Here is a 21,800-nt window from a genome sequence, read left to right as displayed (position 1 = left end):
CCATTACCCCCATTACCCCATTACCCCCATTATCCCATTACCCCATTACCCCCATTACCCCATTACCCCCATTACCCCAATACCCCATTACCCCCATTACCCCAATACCCCATTAACCCCCATTACCCCATTACCCCCCATATGCCCCCATTACCCCCATTACCCCATTACCCCCATTACCCCCATTACCCCATTAACCCTCATTACCCCCCATTACCCCCAATACCCCAATAACCCCATTGACCCTATTAATATCCCATACAGTCTGTGCGCTGCCCCCCCCCTCTGTATGAGGAGGTGATCGAGGTGGACGAGCGGCTGGTCCCGGTTCGACCCGACTGTCAGCTGCCCGGAACCGACACCATGCAGAGAGTGAAGGGTAATGGGGTTATGGGGTTATGGGGTTGTTATGGGGTTATGGGGTTATGGGGTTGTTATGGGGTTATGGGGTTGTTATGGGGTTATGGGGTTATGGGGTTATGGGGTTGTTATGGGGTTATGGGGTTATAGGGTATGGGGTTATGGGGTTATGGGGTTATGGGGTTATGGGGTGGGTATGGGGTTATGGGGTAGGGGGGTTGTGGGGTGGGGTTATGGAGGTTTATGGGGGGGGTTGGGGGTCACTTTAGATCAGGGCTGCTTGGGTCCTGGCAGCTCACAGTGTGTTAATGCTGTTTGGGTCCTGGCAGCTCACACAGCAGGGTTCCTTTCTCTTTGGGTCCTGGCAGCTCCCATTGGTGTTAATGGTGCACTGTTGGGTCCTGGCAGGTCGCAGTGGGGAGGAGCTGCTGGTTGTGTCCCCCCCCGATTTGGATTCTCTCCGTGTGGAGCTGCAGAAGGTTTGGGACCGAGGGATCAGGAGTGCTGCCGTGCTGCTGCTGCACTCATACACGTACGTATGGGGCACGGACACACAACTGGGACCCATAAGTGGGACCCATAAGTGGGACCCCAACCCCAACCCAATCCCAACCCAACCCCCAAACTCAACCCCATCCATGACCCCATCCCAACCCCATCCATGACCCCAACCCAGCCCCATTCATGATCTCAACCCAACCCCAACCCAACCCCAGCCCCATCCATGACCCCAACCCAACCCTATTCATGACTCCAACCCAACCCAACCCAACCTCATCCATGACCCCAACCCAACCCAACACCCAACCCCAAACCAACCCCAAACCAAACCCAACCCCATCCATGACCCCAACCCAACCTAACCCCAAACCAATCCCACCCCAACCCAACCCAACCCAACCCCATCCATGACCCCAACCCAACCCAACCGCATCCATGACCCCAAACCAACCCAACCCCATCCATGACCCCAAACCAACCCCAAACCAAACCCAACCCCATCCATGACCCCAACCCCCCATTTACCCCCCCCCCAGCTGCCCATCCCACGAGTCCCAGGTGCTGTCCCTGCTGCTCTCCATGGGTTTCCAGCCCCATTTACCCCCATTTACCCCCATTTACCCCCATGTATCCCCCATTTACCCCCATTTACCCCCATTTATCCCCCATTTAACCCCATTTACCCCCATGTATCCCCCATTTACCCCCATTTACCCCCATTTACCCCCATTTACCCCCATTTATCCCCCATTTACCCCCATTTACCCCCATTTATCCCCATTTACCCCCCAATTACCCCCATTTAACCCCATTTACCCCCATTTATCCCCCATTTACCCCCATTTACCCCCATTTATCCCCCATTTACCCCCATTTATCCCCCATTTACACCCATTTACCCCCATTTACCCCCCAATTACCCCCATTTAACCCCATTTACCCCCATTTACCCCCATTTATCCCCCATTTACCCCCATTTATCCCCCATTTATCCCCCATTTACCCCCATTTACCCCCATTTACCCCATTACCCCATAGCTGCCCCACACACGAGTCCCAGGTGCTGTCCCTGCTGCGCTCCATGGGTTTCTCCCACGTGTCGCTGTCGTCGTCGCTGTCGGGGATGGCGCGTGCGGTGCCGCGGGGTTTGACGGCCTGCGCCGACGCGTATCTCAGCCCCACCCTGCACCGATACCTGCACAGCTTCCAGGGGGGCTTCACCGACAGGCTCAAGGTGGGGGGGGCTATAGGGGGGGGGGGGGGGGGGACTAATATGGCCGGGGGTTCCCAATATAGAGGGGGGGTCCCAATATGGTGGGGGGGGACCAATATGGTGGGGGGGGTCCTGAATATGGATGGGGGGGTCCCAATATGGTGGAGGGGTCTCGATATGGTGGGGGGGTCCCAATATGGTGGGGGGGGTCCCAATATGGTGGGGGGGTCTCAATATGGAGAGTGGATTCCAGTATGGTGGGGGGGGTCCCAATATGGTGGGGGGGTCTCAATATGGAGAGTGGATTCCAGTATGGTGGGGGGGGTCCCAATATGGTGGGGGGGTCTCAATATGGAGAGTGGATTCCAGTATGGTGGGGGGGGTCCCAATATGGTGGGGGGGGTCCCAATATGGTGGGGGGTCCCAATATGGTGGGGGGGTCTCGATATGGTGGGGGGGTCTCAATATGGAGAGTGGATTCCAATATGGTGGGTGGGGTCCCAATATGGTGGGGGGGGTCCCAGTATGGTGTGTGGGGGTCCCAATATGGTGTGTGGGGGTCCCAATATGGTGTGTGGGGGTCCCAATATGGTGTGTGGGGGTCCCAATATGGTGGGGGGGGACCAATAATGTTGGAAGGTGGGGTCCCAATATGGTGGGGGGGGTCACAATATGGTGTGTGGGGGTCCCAATATGGTGGGGGGGGTCCCAATATGGTGGGGGGGGACCAATAATGTTGGAAGGTGGGGTCCCAATATGGTGGGGGGGGGTCCCAATATGGTGGGGGGGGTCCCAATATGGAGGGGGGATCCCAATATGGTGGGAGAGGGGTCCCAATATGGTGGGGGTCCCAATATGGCAGGGGAAGGGAGGACCAATATGGTGGGGGATCCTAATATGGCGGGGGGGACCAATATGGTGGGGGGGTCCCAATACGGAGGGGGCATTCCCAGTATGGTGGGAGAGTCCCAATATGGCGGAGGAGAACCAATATGGTGGGGGGGTCCCAATATGGTGGGGGGGGGTCTCAATATGGAGGGTGGATTCCAATATGGTGCTGGGGTCTCAATATGGTGGGAGGGGGGTCCCAATATGGCAGGGAGGGGGACCAATATGGAGGGAGGGGGGGTCCCATGGATGGATGGATGGGATGGATGGACCTCCAACCCCAATGGGACCCCAACCCTTAAAGGACCCCCAACCCCAATGGGACCCCCAACCCTTAAAGGACCCCCAACCCCAATGGGACCCCCAACCACCAATGGCACACCCACCCCAATGGGACCCCAATCCTTAAAGACCCCCAACCCCAATGGGACCCCCAACCCTTAAAGGGCCCCAACAACAATGGGAACCCCAACCCCAATGGGACCCCCAACCCTTAAAGGTCCCCCAACCCCCAACCCCAATGGGACCCCCAACCCTTAAAGGACCCCAACCCCAATGGGACCCCTATATACACTGGGACCCCCAACCCCAAATGGGACCCCTAACCCTTAAAGGTCCCCCAAACCCCCAACCCCAATGGGACCCCCAACCCCAATGGGACCCCAACCCTTAAAGGACCCTCAACCCCAATGGGACCCCCACATCCAATGGGACCCCAACCCTTAAAGGACCCCCAACCCCAATGGGACCCCCAACCCTTAAAGGACCCCCAAACCCAATAGGACCCCCAATCCCAATGGGACCCCAACCCCAATGGGACCCCAACCCCAATGGGACCCCCAACCCTTAAAGGACCCCCAACCCCAATGGGACCCCCAACCCTTAAAGGACCCCAACCCCAATGGGACCCCCAACTTCTATGGGACCCTAATCCCAATGGGACCCCAACCCCAATGGGACCCCTATATACACTGGGACCCCCAACCCCAAATGGGACCCCTAACCCTTAAAGGTCCCCCAAACCCCCAACCCCAATGGGACCCCCAACCCCAATGGGACCCCAACCCTTAAAGGACCCCCAACCCCAATGGGACCCCCAATCCTTAAAGGACCCCCAACCTCAATGGGACCCCAACCTCTATGGGATCCCAACCTCATTGGGACCCCCAACCCCAATGGGACCCCCAATCCTTACTGGATCCACAATCCCAATGGGACCCCAATTGGACCCCCAACTTTTATGGGACCCCAACCCCAATAGGACTCCCGAACCCAATGGGGCCCCCAACCTCTATGGGACCCTCAATCTCTATGGGACCCCAACCCCAATGGGACCCCCAACCCTTAAAGGACCCCCACCCCCAGTGGGACCCCACACCCAATAGGACCCCCAACCCTTAAAGGACCCCCAACTCCAATGGGACCCCCAACCCTTAAAGGACCCCCACCCCCAGTGGGACCCCACACCTAATAGGACCCCCAACCCTTAAAGGACCCCCAACTCCAATGGGACCCCCAACCCTTAAAGTACCCCCAACCCCAGTGGGACCCCCAGCTCCACTTGGACCCCCACCTCCAATGGGACCCCCAATCCTTAAAGGGCCCCCAACCCCTATGGGACCATAACCCCAATGGGAACTCCAACCCCAATGTGACCCCCAACCCTTAAAGTACCCCCTACCCCAATGGGACCCCTAACCCTTAAAGGACCCCAACCCCAATGGGACCCCCAACCTCTATGGGACCCCCAACCCTTAAAGGGCCCCCGACCCCAATGGGACCCCCAACCTCTATGGGACCCTAACCCCAATGGGACCTCCAACCCCAATGGGACCCCTAATCCTTAAAGGGCCCCCGACCCCAATGGGACCCCCACACCCAATGGGTCCCCTAACCCTTAAATGGGACCCCCAACCCCCAATGGGACCCCCACCCCCAATGGGGCCCCTAACCCTTAAAGGACCCCAGCCCCAATGGGACCCTCAATCCTTAAAGTACCCCCGACCCCAATGGGACCCCCACCCTCAATGGGACCCCCAACCCTTAAAGGACCCCCAAAGCCCCAACCCCAATGGGACCCCCAACCCCAATGGGACCCTCAACCCTTAGAGGAACCCCGACCCCAATGGGACCCCTAACCCTTAAAGGACCCCCAACCCTTAGAGAACCACAACCTCTATGGGACCCCCCAATCCTTAAAGTAACCCCAACCCCAATGGGATCCCCACCTCCAATGGGACCCCCAACCCCAATGGGACCCCCAACCCCAATGGAACCCCCATACTCACTAGGACCCCCAACCCCAATGGGACCCCCATCCTTAATGCCCCCAACCCTATTGCCCTCAGTCGGTTCCGGTTCTGTTCATGCGCTCCGACGGGGGGCTGACCCCATTGGATCAGTTCAGTGGGACCCCCAACCCCAATGGGACCCACAACCCTTAAAGGGCCCCCAACCCCGATGGGACCCTTACATCCAATGGGACCCCCACACCCAATGGGACCCCAACCCTTAACCCCCCTCCCCTATTGCCCTCAGTCGGTTCCGGTTCTGTTCATGCGCTCCGACGGGGGCCTGACCCCATTGGATCAGTTCAGTGGGACCCCAACCCCAATGGGACCCCAACCCTTAAAGGACCCCCAACCCCAATGGGACCCCCAACTTCTATGGGACCCTAATCCCAATGGGACCCCAACCCTTAAAGGACCCCCAACCCCAATGGGACCTCCAACTTCTATGGGACCCTAATCCCAATGGGACCCCAACCCTTAAAGGACCCCAACCCCAATGGGACCCCCAACTTCTATGGGACCCTAATCCCAATGGGACCCCAACCCCAATGGGACCCCTATATCCACTGGGACCCCCAACCCCAAATGGGACCCCTAACCCTTAAAGGTCCCCCAAACCCCCAACCCCAATGGGACCCCCAACCCCAATGGGACCCCCAACCCTTAAAGGACCCTCAACCCCAATGGGACCCCCACATCCAATGGGACCCCAACCCTTAAAGGACCCCCAACCCCAATGGGACCCCCAACCCTTAAAGGACCCCCAAACCCAATAGGACCCCCAATCCCAATGGGACCCCAACCCCAATGGGACCCCAACCCCAATGGGACCCCCAACCCTTAAAGGACCCCCAACCCCAATGGGACCCCCAACTTCTATGGGACCCTAATCCCAATGGGACCCCAATCCCAATGGGACCCCAACCCCAATGGGACCCCAACCCCAATGGGACCCCCAACCCTTAAAGGACCCCCAACCCCAATGGGACCCCCAACCCTTAAAGGACCCCAACCCCAATGGGACCCCCAACTTCTATGGGACCCTAATCCCAATGGGACCCCAACCCCAATGGGACCCCTATATCCACTGGGACCCCCAACCCCAAATGGGACCCCTAACCCTTAAAGGTCCCCCAAACCCCCAACCCCAATGGGACCCCCAACCCCAATGGAACCCCCATCCTTAAAGGGCCCCCAACCCCAATGGGACCCCTAACCCTTAAAGGGCCCCCAACCCCAATGGGACCCCCAACCCTTAACGCCCCTCTCCCCCCCTGTTGCCCTCAGTCGGTTCCGGTTCTGTTCATGCGCTCCGACGGGGGCTGACCCCATTGGATCAGTTCAGTGGGACCCCCAACCCCAATGGGACCCCCAATCCTTAAAGGACCCCCAACCCCAATGGGACCCCCAACCCTTAACCCCCCTCCTGTCGCTGCCCTCAGTCGGTCCCGGTTCTGTTCATGCGCTCTGATGGTGGGCTGACCCCATTGGATCAGTTCAGCGGGACCCCCAACCCCAATGGGACCCACAATCCTTAAAGGACCCCCAACCCCAATGGGACCCCTAATCCTTAAAGGACCCCCAACCCCAATGGGACCCCCAACCCCAATGGGACCCCTGACCCATAACCTCCCCCCATTACCCGCAGTCAGTCCCGGTGCTGTTCATGCGCTCCGACGGGGGGCTGACCCCACTGGATCAGTTCAGTGGGACCCCCAACCCCAATGGGACCCCAACCCCAATGGGACCCCCAACCCTTAAAGGACCCCAATCCCAATGGGACCCCAACCCCAATGGGACCCCAACCTCAATGGGACCCCCAACCCTTAAAGGACCCCAACCCCAATGAGACCCCAACCCCAATGGACCCCAACCCCAATAGGACCCCCAACCCTTAAAGGACCCCCAACCCCAATGAGACCCCAACCCTTAAAGGACCCCAACCCTTAAAGGACCCCCAACCCCAATGGGACCCCCAACCTCTATGGGACCCCCAACCTCTATGGGTCCCAATCTCCACTTGGACCCCCAACCCCAATGGGACCCCCATACTCACTAGGACCCCCAACCTCAATGGGACCCCTGGCCCCAATGGGACCCCCAATCTCTATGGGACCCTAACCCCAATGGGACCCCAACCCCAATGGGACCCCTAACCCTTAAAGGACCCCCAAACCCCCAAGCCCCAATGGGACCCCCAATCCTTAAAGGACCCCTGACCCCAGTAGACCCCCAACCCTTAAAGGGCCCCCGACCCCAATGGACCCCCATCCTTAACGCCCCCTCCCCATTGCCCTTCAGTCAGTCCCGGTGCTGTTCATGCGCTCCGACGGGGGTCTGACCCCACTGGATCAGTTCAGTGGGACCCCCAACCCCAATGGGACCCCCAACCCTTAAAGGACCCCCAACCTCAATGGGACCCCCAACCCTTAAAGGACCCCAACCCCAATGAGACCCCAACCCTTAAAGGACCCCAACCCCAATAGGACCCCAACCCCAATGGGACCCCAACCCTTAAAGGACCCCAACCCCAATGGGACCCCAGCCCCAATGGGACCCCCAATCTCTATGGGACCCTAACCCCAATGGGACCCCCAACCCCATTGGGACCTATGGGTCCCCCAGTTCCTATGGGACCCCCAACCCCAATGGGACCCCCAACCCTTATAGGACCCCAACCCCAATGGGACCCCCAACCCTTATAGGACCCCAACCCCAATGGTACCCCTGACCCATAACCTCCCCCATTGCCCTCAGTCGGTCCCGGTGCTGTTCATGTGCTCCGACGGGGGCCTGACCCCATTGGATCAGTTCAGTGGGACCCCCAACCCCAATGGGACCCACAACCCTTAAAGGACCCCCAACCCCAATGGGACCCCATCCCCAATGGGACCCCTAACCCTTAAAGGACCCCAACCCCAATAGGACCCCTAACCCTTAAAGGACCCCAACCCCAATGGGGACCCTAACCCTTAAAGGACCCCAACCCCAATGGAACCCCTAACCCTTAAAGGACCCCCAACCTCAATGGGACCCCCAACCCTTAAAGGACCCCAACCCCAATGAGACCCCAACCCTTAAAGGACCCCAACCCCAATGGGACCCCAACCCCAATGGGACCCCAACCCTTAAAGGACCCCAACCCCAATGGGACCCCAACCCCAATGGGACCCCAACCCTTAAAGGACCCCAACCCCAATGGGACCCCAACCCCAATGGGACCCCCAACCCCAATGTGACCCCCAATCCTTAAAGGACCCCAACCCCAATAGGACCCCCAACCCCAATGGGACCCCAACCCCAATGGGACCCCAACCCTTAAAGGACCCCAACCCCAATGGGACCCCAGCCCCAATGGGACCCCCAATCTCTATGGGACCCTAACCCCAATGGGACCCCCAACCCCATTGGGACCTATGGGTCCCCCAGTTCCTATGGGACCCCCAACCCCAATGTGACCCCCAATCCTTAAAGGACCCCAACCCCAATAGGACCCCAACCCCAATGGGACCCCCAACCCTTATAGGACCCCAACCCCAATGGTACCCCTGACCCATAACCTCCCCCATTGCCCTCAGTCGGTTCCAGTTCTGTTCATGCGCTCCGACGGGGGCCTGACCCCATTGGATCAGTTCAGTGGGACCCCAACCCCAATGGACCCCTAACCCTTAAAGGACCCCCAAGCCCAATGGGACCCCAACCCCAATGGGGACCCTAACCCTTAAAGGACCCCAACCCCAATAGGACCCCTAACCCTTAAAGGACCCCAACCCCAATGGGACCCCTAACCCTTAAAGGACCCCAACCCCAATAGGACCCCCAACCCCAATGGGACCCCCAACCCTTAAAGGACCCCAACCCCAATAGGACCCCTAACCCTTAATGGACCCCCAACCCCAATAGGACCCCCAACCCTTAAAGGACCCCAACCCCAATGGGACCCCTAACCCTTAAAGGACCCCAACCCCAGTGGGACCCCTAACCCTTAAAGGACCCCAACCCCAATGGACCCCTAACCCTTAAAGGACCCCCAACCCCAATGAGACCCCAACCCTTAAAGGACCCCAACCCCAATGGACCCCTAACCCTTAAGGGACCCCCAACCCCAATGGGACCCCAACCCTTAAAGGACCCCAACCCCAATGAGACCCCAACCCCAATGGACCCCAACCCCAATGGAACCCCTAACCCTTAAAGGACCCCCAACCCCAATAGGCCCCCCAACCCTTAAAGAACCCCCAACCCCAATGAGACCCCAACCCTTAAAGGACCCCCAGCCCCAATGGGACCCCAACCCTAATGGGACCCCTAACCCTTAAAGGACCCCCACACCCAATGGGACCCCCAGCCCCAATGGGACCCCCAATCTCTATGGGACCCTAACCCCAATGGGACCCCCAACCCCATTGGGACCTATGGGTCCCCCAGTTCCTATGGGACCCCCAACCCCAATGTGACCCCCAATCCTTAAAGGACCCCAACCCCAATAGGACCCCAACCCCAATGGGACCCCCAATCCTTATAGGACCCCAACCCCAATGGGACCCTAACCTCAATGGGACCCCAAACCCCAATGGGACCCCCAACCCCAATGGGACCCCTGACCCATAACCTCCCCCATTGCCCTTCAGTCAGTCCCGGTGCTGTTCATGCGCTCCGACGGGGGTCTGACCCCATTGGATCAGTTCAGTGGGACCCCAACCCCAATGGGACCCCTAATCCTTAAAGGACCCCCAACCCCAATGGGACCCCAACCCCAATGGGGACCCTAACCCTTAAAGGACCCCCAACCCCAATGGGACCCCAACCCTTAAAGGACCCCCAACCCCAATGGAACCCCTAACCCTTAAAGGACCCCAACCCCAATGGGACCCCCAACCTCTATGGGACCCCAACCCTTAAAGGACCCCAACCCCAATGGACCCCCATCCTTAACGCCCCCTCCCCTATTGCCCCCAGTCAGTCCCAGTTCTGTTCATGCGCTCCGATGGCGGGCTGACCCCATTGGATCAGTTCAGTGGGACCCCCAACCCCAATGGGACCCCCAACCCTTAAAGGGCCCTCAACCCCAATAGAACCCCCAATCCCAATGGGACCCCAACCCCAATGGGACCCCAACCCCAATGGGACCCCCAACCCTTAAAGGACCCCCAACCCCAATGGGACCCCTGACCCATAACCTCCCCCATTGCCCTTCAGTCAGTCCCGGTTCTGTTCATGCGCTCCGACGGGGGCCTGACCCCATTGGATCAGTTCAGTGGGACCCCCAACCCCAATGGGACCCCTAATCCTTAAAGGACCCCCAACCCCAATGGGACCCCCAACTTCTATGGGACCCTAACCCCAATAGGACCCCTAACCCTTAAAGGACCCCCAACCCCAATGGGACCCCCAACCCTTAAAGGACCCTCAACCCCAATAGGACCCCCAATCCCAATGGGACCCCAACCCCAATGGGACCCCAACCCCAATGGACCCCAACCCCAATGGACCCCCATCCTTAACGCCCCCTCCCCATTACCCGCAGTCAGTCCCGGTGCTGTTCATGCGCTCCGACGGGGGGCTGACCCCACTGGATCAGTTCAGTGGGACCCCCAACCCCAATGGGACCCCAACCCCAATAGGACCCCCAACACCTATGGGACCCCAACCCCAATGGGACCCCCAACCCTTAAAGGACCCCAACCCCAATGGGACCTCTAACCCTTAAAGGACCCCAACCCCAATGGGACCCCAACCCTTAAAGGACCCCCACACCCAATGGGAGCCCCAGCCCCAATGGGACCCCCAATCTCTATGGGACCCTAACCCCAATGGGACCCCCAACCCCAATGGGACCTATGGGTCCCCCAGTTCCTATGGGACCCCCAACCCCAATGTGACCCCCAATCCTTAAAGGACCCCAACCCCAATAGGACCCCAACCCCAATGGGACCCCCAACCCTTATAGGACCCCAACCTCAATGGGACCCCAACCTCAATGGGACCCCAAACCCCAATGGGACCCCCAACCCCAATGGACCCCTGACCCATAACCTCCCCCCATTACCCCCAGTCAGTCCCGGTGCTGTTCATGCGCTCCGATGGAGGCCTGACCCCATTGGATCAGTTCCGCGGAGCCCACGCGGTTCTGTCGGGTCCCGCTGGGGGGGTGCTGGGATTCGCCAGAACCGCCTGGACCCAACAGCAGAACCGGCCCCTCATCGGGTTCGACATGGGAGGTGAGGGGGGGGCACACACAGCATGGGGCGAGATATGGGGGGGTGCAGACCCCAGACCCATCGTGGGGCGAGATATGGGGGGCTGCAGACCCCAGACCCATCATGGGGCGAGATATGGGGGGGCACAGACCCCAGACCCATCATGGGACGAGATATGGGGGGGTGCAGACCCCAGACCCATCATGGGGCGAGATATGGGGGGGCACAGACCCCAGACCCATCATGGGGCGAGATATGGGGGGGCACAGACCCCAGACCCATCATGGGGCGAGATATGGGGGGGCACAGACCCCAGACCCATCATGGGGCGAGATATGGGGGGGTGCAGACCCCAGACCCATCATGGGGCGAGATATGGGGGGGTGCAGACCCCAGACCCATCATGGGGCGAGATATGGGGGGGTGCAGACCCCAGACCCATCATGGGACGAGATATGGGGGGGTGCAGACCCCAGACCCATCATGGGGCGAGATATGGGGGGGTGCAGACCCCAGACCCATCATGGGATTCAATGTGGGGGGGGATGAGAGGGGACTGCAGACCCCAGACCCTTAATGGGATTCAATATGGGAGGGGATGGGGAGTGGGGGGTGGGGGGGAGGCTGAAGACCCCAGACCCATAATAGGCTTCAATGTGGGGGGGGATGGGGGATGGGGTGGGGCTGCAGACCCCAGACCCATCATGGGACAAGATATGGGGGGACGGGGGGGGCCCCATAATGGGCTTCAATATGGGGGGGGATGGGGGGTGATAATGGGATGGGGGGGGTGGAGGGTGGGGTGGGGATGTGGTGCTGACCCCAGACCCATAATGGGCCAATATATGGGGGGAGATGGGGGATGGGGGGGGGCTGCAGACCCCAGACCCATCATGGGATTCAGTATAGGGGGGGATGGGGGGTGGGGGGTGTGGGGGAGGCTGACGACCCCAGACCCATCATGGGATTCAGTGTGGGGGGGGGATGGGGGAAGATGGGGGACAGATTGGGGGGGATGGGGGGCAGGGATGTGTTGCCGACCCCAGACCCATAATGGACCATAATGGACCATTATATGGGGCAATGGGGGATGGGGGGTGGGGGGGGCTGCAGCCCCCAGACCCATAATGGGCCAATATATGGGGGGGGCTGCAGACCCCAGACCCATAATGGGACAAGATATGGGGGGGCTGCGGACCCCAGACCCATAAAGGGCCAATATATGGGGGGAATGAGGGGTGGGACGGGGGGAGTGGGGGGCAGGGATGTGGTGCTGACCCCAGACCCCATAATGGGACAAGATATGGGGGGATGGGGGGTGGGGATGTGGTGCCGACCCCAGACCCATAATGGGCCAAGATATGGGAGGGGAAGGGGGGTGGGGATTGGGGGTGGGGATGGGGGTGGTGCGCTATAGGGCTGTATGGTGCTCTATGGGGTGCTATGGGGCTGTAAGGTGCTCTATGGGTCGCTATGGGGCTGTATGGTGCTCTCTGGGGCACTATAGGGCTGTATGGTGCTCTATGAGGTGCTATGGGGCTGTGTGGTGCTCTATGGGGTGCTATGGGGCTGTATGGTGCTCTATGGGGTGCTATGGGGCTGTGTGGTGCTCTATGGGGTGCTATGGGGCTGTATGGTGCTCTATGGGGTGCTATGGGGCTGTATGGTGCTCTATGGGGTGCTATGGGGCTGTATGGTGCTCTATGGGGTGCTATGGGGCTGTATGGTGCTCTATGGGGTGCTATAGGGCTGTATGGTGCTCTATGGGGTGCTATGGGGCTGTATGGTGCTCTATGGGGTGCTATGGGGCTGTATGGTGCTCTATGGGGTGCTATGGGGTTGTATCTTGCTCTATGGGGTGCTATAGGGCTGTATGGTGCTCTATGGGGTGCTATAGGGCTGTATGGTGCTCTATGGGGTGCTATGGGCTGTATGGTGCTCTATGGGTCGCTATGGGGCTGTATGGTGCTCTATAGGGCTGTATGGTGCTCTATGGGGTGCTATAGGGCTGTATGGTGCTCTATGGGGTGCTATGGGGCTGTATGGTGCTCTATGGGTCGATATGGGGCTGTATGGTGCTCTATGGGGCTGTATGTTGCTCTATGGGGTGCTATAGGGCTGTATGGTGCTCTATGGGGCGCTATGGGGCTGTATGGTGCTCTACGGGGCTGTATGTTGCTCTATGGGGCTGTATGTTGCTCTATGGGACTGTATGGTGCTCTATGGGGCTGTATATGGGTCGCTAGGGGGCCGTATGATGCTCTATGGGGCCGTATGATGCTCTATGGGGTTCTATGGGTTTATAGGGACGTCGACGGACGTGAGCCGCTTTGCGGGTCGCCTGGAGCAGCGCTATGGGGCTGTATATGGGTTGCTATGGGTCGCTATGGGGCCGTATGGTGCTCTATGGGGCTGTATATGGGTCGCTATGGGGCCGTATGATGCTCTATGGGGCTGTATATAGGGCTGTATGTTGCCCTATGGTGCTCTATGGGGCCGTATGATGCTCTATGGGTCGCTATGGGGCCGTATGATGCTCTATGGGTCGCTATGGGGCCGTATGATGCTCTATGGGTCGCTATGGGGCCGTATGATGCTCTATGGGTCGCTATGGGGCCGTATGATGCTCTATGGGTTGCTATGGGGCCGTATGATGCTCTATGGGTCGCTATGGGTCGCTATGGGGCTGTATGTGTTTATAGGGACGTCGACGGACGTGAGCCGCTTTGCGGGTCGCCTGGAGCAGCGCTATGGGGCTGTATATGGGGCTGTATATGGGGCTGTATATGGGGCTGTATGGTGCTCTATGGGGCTGTATGATGCTCTATGGGTCGCTATGGGGCCGTATGATGCTCTATGGGTTGCTATGGGGCCGTATGATGCTCTATGGGTCGCTATGGGTCGCTATGGGGCTGTATGTGTTAATAGGGACGTCGACGGACGTGAGCCGCTTTGCGGGTCGCCTGGAGCAGCGCTATGGGGCTGTATATGGGGCTGTATGGTGCTCTATGGGGCTGTATGGTGCTCTATGGGGCCGTATGATGCTCTATGGGTCGCTATGGGGCCGTATGATGCTCTATGGGTCGCTATGGGTCGCTATGGGGCTGTATGTGTTTATAGGGACATCGACGGATGTGAGCCGCTTTGCGGGTCGCCTGGAGCACGTGTACGACGGGGTCACGGCCGGGATCAGCATCCAGAGCCCACAGCTCAACATACAGACAGTGGCTGCGGGGGGGGGGTCACGGCTCATGTACCGGTAATGGGGGGTTAATAGGGGATATGGGGGATATGGGGGATGGGGGGGATATGGGGGGATATGGGGGATATGGGGGATATGGGGGGATATGGGGGGATATGGGGGATATGGGGGGATATGGGGGATATGGGGGATATGGGGGATATGGGGGATATGGGGGGATATGGGGGGATATGGGGGATAAGGGGGGATATGGGGGATATGGGGGGATATGGGGGGATATGGGGGATATGGGGGATATGGGGGATATGGGGGGATATGGGGGGGATATGGGGGATATGGGGGATATGGGGGATATGGGGGGATATGGGGGATATGGGGGATATGGGGGATATGGGGGATATGGGGGATATGGGGGGATATGGGGGATATGGGGGATATGGGGGATATGGGGGGATATGGGGGATATGGGGGATATGGGGGGACATGGGGGGATATGGGGGATATGGGGGGATATGGGGGATATGGGGGGGGTCGCGGCTCATGTACCGGTATGGGGGCGTTAATATGGGGGGATATGGGGGGGATATGGGGGGATATGGGGGGGGTCACGGCACATATACCGGTATGGAGGCGTTAATAGGGGGGATATGGGGGGATATGGGGGGGGTCACGGCTCATGTACCGGTATGGGGGCGTTAATAGGGGGGGATATGGGGGATATGGGGGGATATGGGGGGGGTCATGGCTCATGTACTGGTATGGGGGGGTTAATATGGGGGTAATGGGTTTGTGGGGTGGGAGTGGGATTGGGATTAAGGTGGGATTGGGGGTTAATAGGGGATTGGGATTGGGGCTGGGAGTAAAATGGGATCGGGGTGGATTGGGATTGGGGTGGGATTGGGATTAAGATGGAGTTAGGATTGGGTTTGGGGTAGAGGTTGGGATTAGGATGGGATTGGGGTTGGGGCGGGATTGGAATGGGGTTGGGTTGGATTGGGATTGGGATTAGGGTGGGATGGAGGTGGGATTGGGATTGGGATTAAGATGGGATTGGGCTTGGGGTTGGGAGTGGGGTGGGATTGGGATTGGTCTTGGGTTTGGGGTGGGATTGGGGTTGGGATTGGGATTAAGATGGAATTGGGTTGTATTGGGGTTGGGACTGGGATTAAGATGGAATTAGCATTGGGGTTGGGATTGGGATTGGGGTGGGATTAAAATGGGATCGGGGTGGATTGGGATGGGATTGGGGTTGGGGCGGGATTGGGATTGGGGTTGGGTTTTTAGTGGGATTGGGATTGGGGTGGGATTGGGGGTTAATAGGGGATTGGGGTTGGGGTTGGATTAAGGTGGGATTGGGGGTTAATAGGGGATTGGGGTTGGGATTAAGGTGGGATTGGGGGTTAATAGGGGATTGGGATTAAGGTGGGATTGGGGGTTAATAGGGGATTGGGGTTGGATTAAGGTGGGATTGGGGGTTAATAGGGGATTGGGATTAAGGTGGGATTGGGGGTTAATAGGGGATTGGGGTTGGATTAAGGTGGGATTGGGGGTTAATAGGGGATTGGGATTAAGGTGGGATTGGGGGTTAATAGGGGATTGGGGTTGGGATTAAGGTGGGATTGGGGGTTAATAGGGGATTGGGGTTGGGATTAAGGTGGGATTGGGGGTTAATAGGGGATTGGGATTGGGATTAAGGTGGGATTGGGGGTTAATAGGGGATTGGGGTTGGGGCTGGGGGTAAAATGGGATCGGGGTGGATTGGGATTGGGGTGGGATTAAGATGGGATTGGGGTTGGAGTGAGATTGGGGTGGGATTTGGGTTGAGGTTGTTGTTAGGGTTGGGGTGGGATTGGGGTTAAAGTTGGGGTTGGGATTAGGATTGGGATTGGGGTGGGATTGGGGTTGTGGTGGGATTAAGATGGGGTTGGGGTTGGATTGGGATTGGGATTAAGGTGGGATTGGGGGTTAATAGGGGATTGGGGTTGGATTAAGGTGGGATTGAGGGTTAAAAGGGGATTGGGGTGGGATTGGGATTGGGATTAAGGTGGGATTGGGGTGGGATTTGGGATTAGGATTAAAATGGGATTGGGTTGGGTTGAGATTGAGATTGGGATTAAGATGGGGTTGGGGTTGGGGTGGAATTGGAGTGGGATTGGGGTTGGCACTGGGGTGGGATTGGGATTAAGATGGGATTGGGTAGGATTAGTGTTGGGATTGGGAAGGGATTAAGGTGGGATTGGGATTGGGGTGGGATTGGGACTGGGATTGGGATTAAGATGGGATTGGGATTAAGATGGGATTGGGATTAGGATGGGATTGGGGTGGAATTGAGTTTGGGAGGGATGGGGTTGGATTAGGATTGGGGTTCAATTGGGATTGGGGTTGGGTTGGGGTTGGATTGGGATTGGGATTAGGGTGGGATTGAGGTGGGATTGGGATTGGTATTAAGATGCGATTGGTGTTGGGATGGGATTGGGATTGGGGTTGGGATTAAGATGGGGTTGAGGTTGATGTTGGGTTGGGAGTGGGGTGGGATTGGGATTGGGATTGAGTTTGGGGTGGGATTGGGGTTGGGATTGGGATTAAGATGGGACTGGGGTTGGGGTTGAGGTTGGGATTAGGATGGGATTGGGTTCAATTGGGGTTGGATTGGGATTAAGGTGGCATTGGGGTTGGGGTTGGATTTGGGGTTGGAGTCGGGTTGGATCGGGGTGGTATTGGGATTGGGGCTGGGGTGGCATTGGGGTTGGGATTAAGATGGGATTGGGGTTGGGATTAGGGTTGGGGGGGGATGGGGTGGGATTAGGATTGGGATTAGGATTAGGATTGGGGCTGGGTTGGGATTGGGGTGGGATTGGGATTAAAATGGGATTGGGATTAAGGTGGGATTGGGATTGGGGTTGGGGTTGGATTTGGGATTGGGGTTGGTCTTAAATTGGGATTGGGATTGGGATTAAGATGGGGTTGGGGTTGGGGTTGGAGTTGGGGTGGAATTGGAGTGGGATTGGGGTTGGCACTGGGGTGGGATTGGGTTGGATTAGGGTTGGGATTGGGATGGGATTAGGGTGGGATTGGGATTGGGGTGGGATTGGGACTGGGACATGGGATTGGGATTAGGATGTGATTGGGTTGGAATTGAGTTTGGGGGGGATGGGGTTGGATTAGGATTTGGGTTCAGTTGGGATTGGGATTGGGTTGGGGTTGGGACTAGGATTAAGATGGGATTGGGGTTGGGGTCGGATTGGGATTAGGGTGGGATTGGGATTGGGATTAAGATGGGAATGGTGTTGGGATGGGATTGGGATTGGGGTTGGGGTTGGGATGGGGTGGGATGTGGGCTCTATGGGGCATGCTGTGGGGCAGGGCTGGGCTCTATGGGGCAGGGCTAAGCTCTATGGGGCAGTCCGTGGGGCACAGTTGAGCTCTATGGGGCAGGGCTAAGCTCTATGGGGCAGGGCTGGTCTCTATGGGTCAGGCTGTGGGGCAGAGCTGTGCTCTGTGGGGCAGGCTGTGGGTCAGGCTGTGGGCTGTATGGGGCAGGCTGTGGGTCAGGCTGGTCTCTGTGGGGCAGAGTTGTGCTCTATGGGTCAGGCTGTGGGTCAGGCTGGTCTCTATGGGGCAGGCTGTGGGCTCTATGGGTCAGGCTGTGGGTCAGGCTGGTCTCTATGGGGCAGAGTTGTGCTCTATGGGGCAGGCTGTGGGTCAGGCTGGTCTCTATGGGGCAGGCTGTGGGCTCTATGGGTCAGGCTGGTCTCTATGGGGCAGAGTTGTGCTCTATGGGGCGGGATGTGGGTCAGGCTGTGGGTCAGGCTCGTCTCTACGGGTCAGGCTGTTTTCTATGGGTCAGGCTGTGGGTCAGGCAGTGCTCTATGGGGCAGGCTGTGGGTCAGGCTGTGCTCTATGGGTCAGGCTGTGGGTCAGGCTGTGGGTCAGGCTGTGGGTCAGCCATTCCCTTCTGTCTCCCCCCAGTTCTGGTCTCTTTGTGGTCGGCCCCGAATCAGCAGGAGCGGATCCCGGCCCCGCGTGTTACCGCAGAGGTCAGTGCTATGGGGCGCTATGGGGCTCTATGGGGTGCTATGGGGCGCTATGGGGCGCTATGAGGCCCTATGGGGTGATATGGGGTGCTGTGGGGCGCTATGGGGTGCTATGGGGCACTGTGGGGTGCTATGGGGTGCTATGGGGCGCTGTGGGGCTGTATGGGGCTCTATGGGGTGCTATGGGGCTCTACGGGGCGCTGTGGGGCGCTATGGGGCCCTCTGAGGCCCTATGGGGTGATATGGGGCACTGTGGGGCGCTATAGGGTGCTATGGGGCGCTATGGGGCGCTGTGGGGCACTGTGGGGCACTATGCGGCACTGTGGGGTGCTATGGGACCATAACCCCCCATAACTGCCTATATCCCCCTCATAGCCCCCCAAACACCCCATATCCCTCATATCCCCCCCACGCCCCCCATAAGCCCCCCTGTACCCCCATATCCCCCGCACACCCACACCCCAATAACCCCCCCCATATCCCCCCATAACCTCCCATATCCCCCATATCCTTCCCCATATCCCCCCCAAAACCCCCCATATCCGCCCCCAACCCCCATATCCTTCCCATAACCCCCCCATATCCCCCATATCACCCCATTTCCCCCCCCACAACCCCATATCTCCCCCATGCAGGGGGCCCAGCCACAGTGACGGATGCCAACCTTGTTCTGGGCCGCCTCCCATTGCCCCATATCCCCCCATAAACCTCTATACCCCCTATATATCCCCCCTATACCCCCCCATATCCCCATATATCCCCCCATAGCCCCCCATAATCCCCCCCATAACCCCCCTATACCCCCTATAACACCCCATATCCCCCCCATATCCCCCATATCCTCCCAATACCCCCCATATATCCCCCATATCCCCCCATAAACTCCATATATCCCCCCATATCCCCCCCATAACACCCATAACCCCCCATATCCCCCCCATAAGCCTCCATATTCCCCATATCCCCCCCATAAGCCTCCATATCCCCCATAACCCCCCCATATCTCCCCCATAACCCTCCCTATCCCCCCCTATAAACCTCCATATCCCCTTATAATCCCCCCTAATCCCATATCTCCCCCATACAGGCGGCCCGGCCACAGTGACCATAATGCCCCATATCTCCCCCCATAACACCCTATAACCCCCCATATCCCCCCCAGTACCCCCCATATCCCCCCATATCCCCCCCATATCCCCATATCCTGCCCCATAACACCCTATAACCCCCCATATCCCCATATACCCCCCTATAACCCCATATCTCCCCCATCCAGGTGGCCCAGCCACAGTGACGGATGCCAACCTTGTTCTGGGCCGCCTCCCATTACCCCCTTACCCCATAACCCCCATAACCCCCATATCCCCATATATCCCCCCATAGCCCCCCATAACCCCCCTATACCCCCTATAACACCCCATATCCCCCCATAACCCCCATATCCCCCCATATCCCCATATATCCCCCCATAGCCCCCCATAAACTCCCCATATCCCCCCCCCATGACCCCCCACAGACCACCATAATCTCCCCATATCCCCCCCCATGGTCCCCCATAACCCCATATCCCTCCATAACCCCCCATACAACACTCCATAACCCTCAATAACCCCATATAACCCCCCTGTAGCCCTCCATATCTCCCCATTACACCCCATATCCCCCCCAGAACCCTCCATATCCCCCCCATATCCCCTCATATCCCCCATATCCCCCCCATAAGCCTCTATATCCCCCATAACCCCCCATAACCCCCCATATCCTCACTCATATCCCCCATATCCCCCCCATATTCCCCCATAACCCTCCCTATCCCCCCCTATATCCCCCCATAACCCCCCATAACCCCCCTATAACCCCCCATACATCCCCCTATAACCCCATATCTCCCCCATTCAGGGGGCCCAGCCACAGTGGCGGATGCCAACCTTGTTCTGGGCCACCTCCCATTGCCCCATATCCCCCCCATAACCCCCATATCCCCCATGTCCCTCCATATACCCCCATATAACCCCATATCTCCCCCATACAGGGGGCCCAGCCACAGTGACGGATGCCAACCTTGTCCTGGGCCGCCTCCCATTACCCCATATCCCCCCATAACCCCCATATCCCCCCATATCCCCATATATCCCCCTCTAACCCCATATACCCCCCCATATCCCCATATATCCCCCTCTAACCCCATATATCCCCCTCTAACCCCATATATCCCCCCATATCCCCCTATATCCCCCCCATAACACCCCATATCCCCCCCATTTCCCCCATATATCCCCCCCTAACCCCATATCTCCCCCATGCAGGGGGCCCAGCCACAGTGATGGATGCCAACCTTGTCCTGGGCCGCCTCCCATTACCTCATATCCCCCCATAACCCCCATATCCCCCCATATCCCCATATATCCCCCTCTAGCCCCATATATCCCCCTCTAACCCCATATATCCCCCTATATCCCCATATATCCCCCATAGGGGGCCCAGCCACAGTGACGGATGCCAACCTTGTCCTGGGCCACCTCCCATTACCCCATATCCCCCCATAACCCCCATATCCCCCCATATCCCCATATATCCCCCTCTAACCCCATATATCCCCCTCTAACCCCATATATCCCCCTCTAATCCCATATATCCCCCTCTAATCCCATATATCCCCCCATATCCCCATATATCCCCCTCTAACCCCATATATCCCCCTCTAACCCCATATATCCCCCTCTAACCCCATATATCCCCCCATATCCCCCTATATCCCCCCCATAACACCCCATATCCCCCCCATTTCCCCCATATATCCCCCCCTAACCCCATATCTCCCCCATAGGGGGCCCAGCCACAGTGACGGATGCCAACCTTGTCCTGGGCCACCTCCCATTACCCCATATCCCCCCATAACCCCCATATCCCCCCATATCCCCATATATCCCCCTCTAACCCCATATATCCCCCTCTAACCCCATATATCCCCCTCTAACCCCATATATCCCCCTCTAACCCCATATATCCCCCCATATCCCCATATATCCCCCTCTAACCCCATATATCCCCCTATAACCCCATATATCCCCCTATAACCCCATATATCCCCATATATCCCCCTCTGACCCC

General features: G+C 58.3%; 1 protein-coding gene across 10 annotated transcripts in view; it reads left to right on the top strand.

The window, feature by feature from the left end:
* Positions 1–21,800, top strand: part of OPLAH (5-oxoprolinase, ATP-hydrolysing) — a 142,187-nt gene that overhangs the window by 16,632 nt on the left and 103,755 nt on the right. For 9 of the 10 annotated variants that reach the window (XR_014942348.1, XM_085536841.1, XM_085536839.1 and 6 more), the window contains 6 exons: positions 265–379; positions 769–892; positions 1,900–2,095; positions 11,309–11,474; positions 14,574–14,712; positions 18,625–18,692. Coding sequence is in view for 9 of the 10 variants with exons in the window: in XM_085536841.1 (XP_085392967.1) it covers positions 265–379; positions 769–892; positions 1,900–2,095; positions 11,309–11,474; positions 14,574–14,712; positions 18,625–18,692 (808 nt within the window). In the remaining variant the exon portion in view is untranslated. Of the gene's footprint in view, positions 1–264; positions 380–768; positions 893–1,899; positions 2,096–7,554; positions 7,589–11,308; positions 11,475–14,573; positions 14,713–18,624; positions 18,693–21,800 lie in introns of all 10 variants that reach the window. The other variant, XM_085536840.1, reaches the window with a different exon arrangement.

This window comes from Coturnix japonica, chromosome 2, assembly GCF_054131305.1.
Source record: "Coturnix japonica strain WE chromosome 2, WE-NBRP24, whole genome shotgun sequence".
Classification (NCBI taxonomy): domain Eukaryota; kingdom Metazoa; phylum Chordata; class Aves; order Galliformes; family Phasianidae; genus Coturnix; species Coturnix japonica.
The sequence above is the reverse complement of the archived record's forward strand: the minus strand, read 5'-3'. Positions and strand labels throughout refer to the sequence as shown.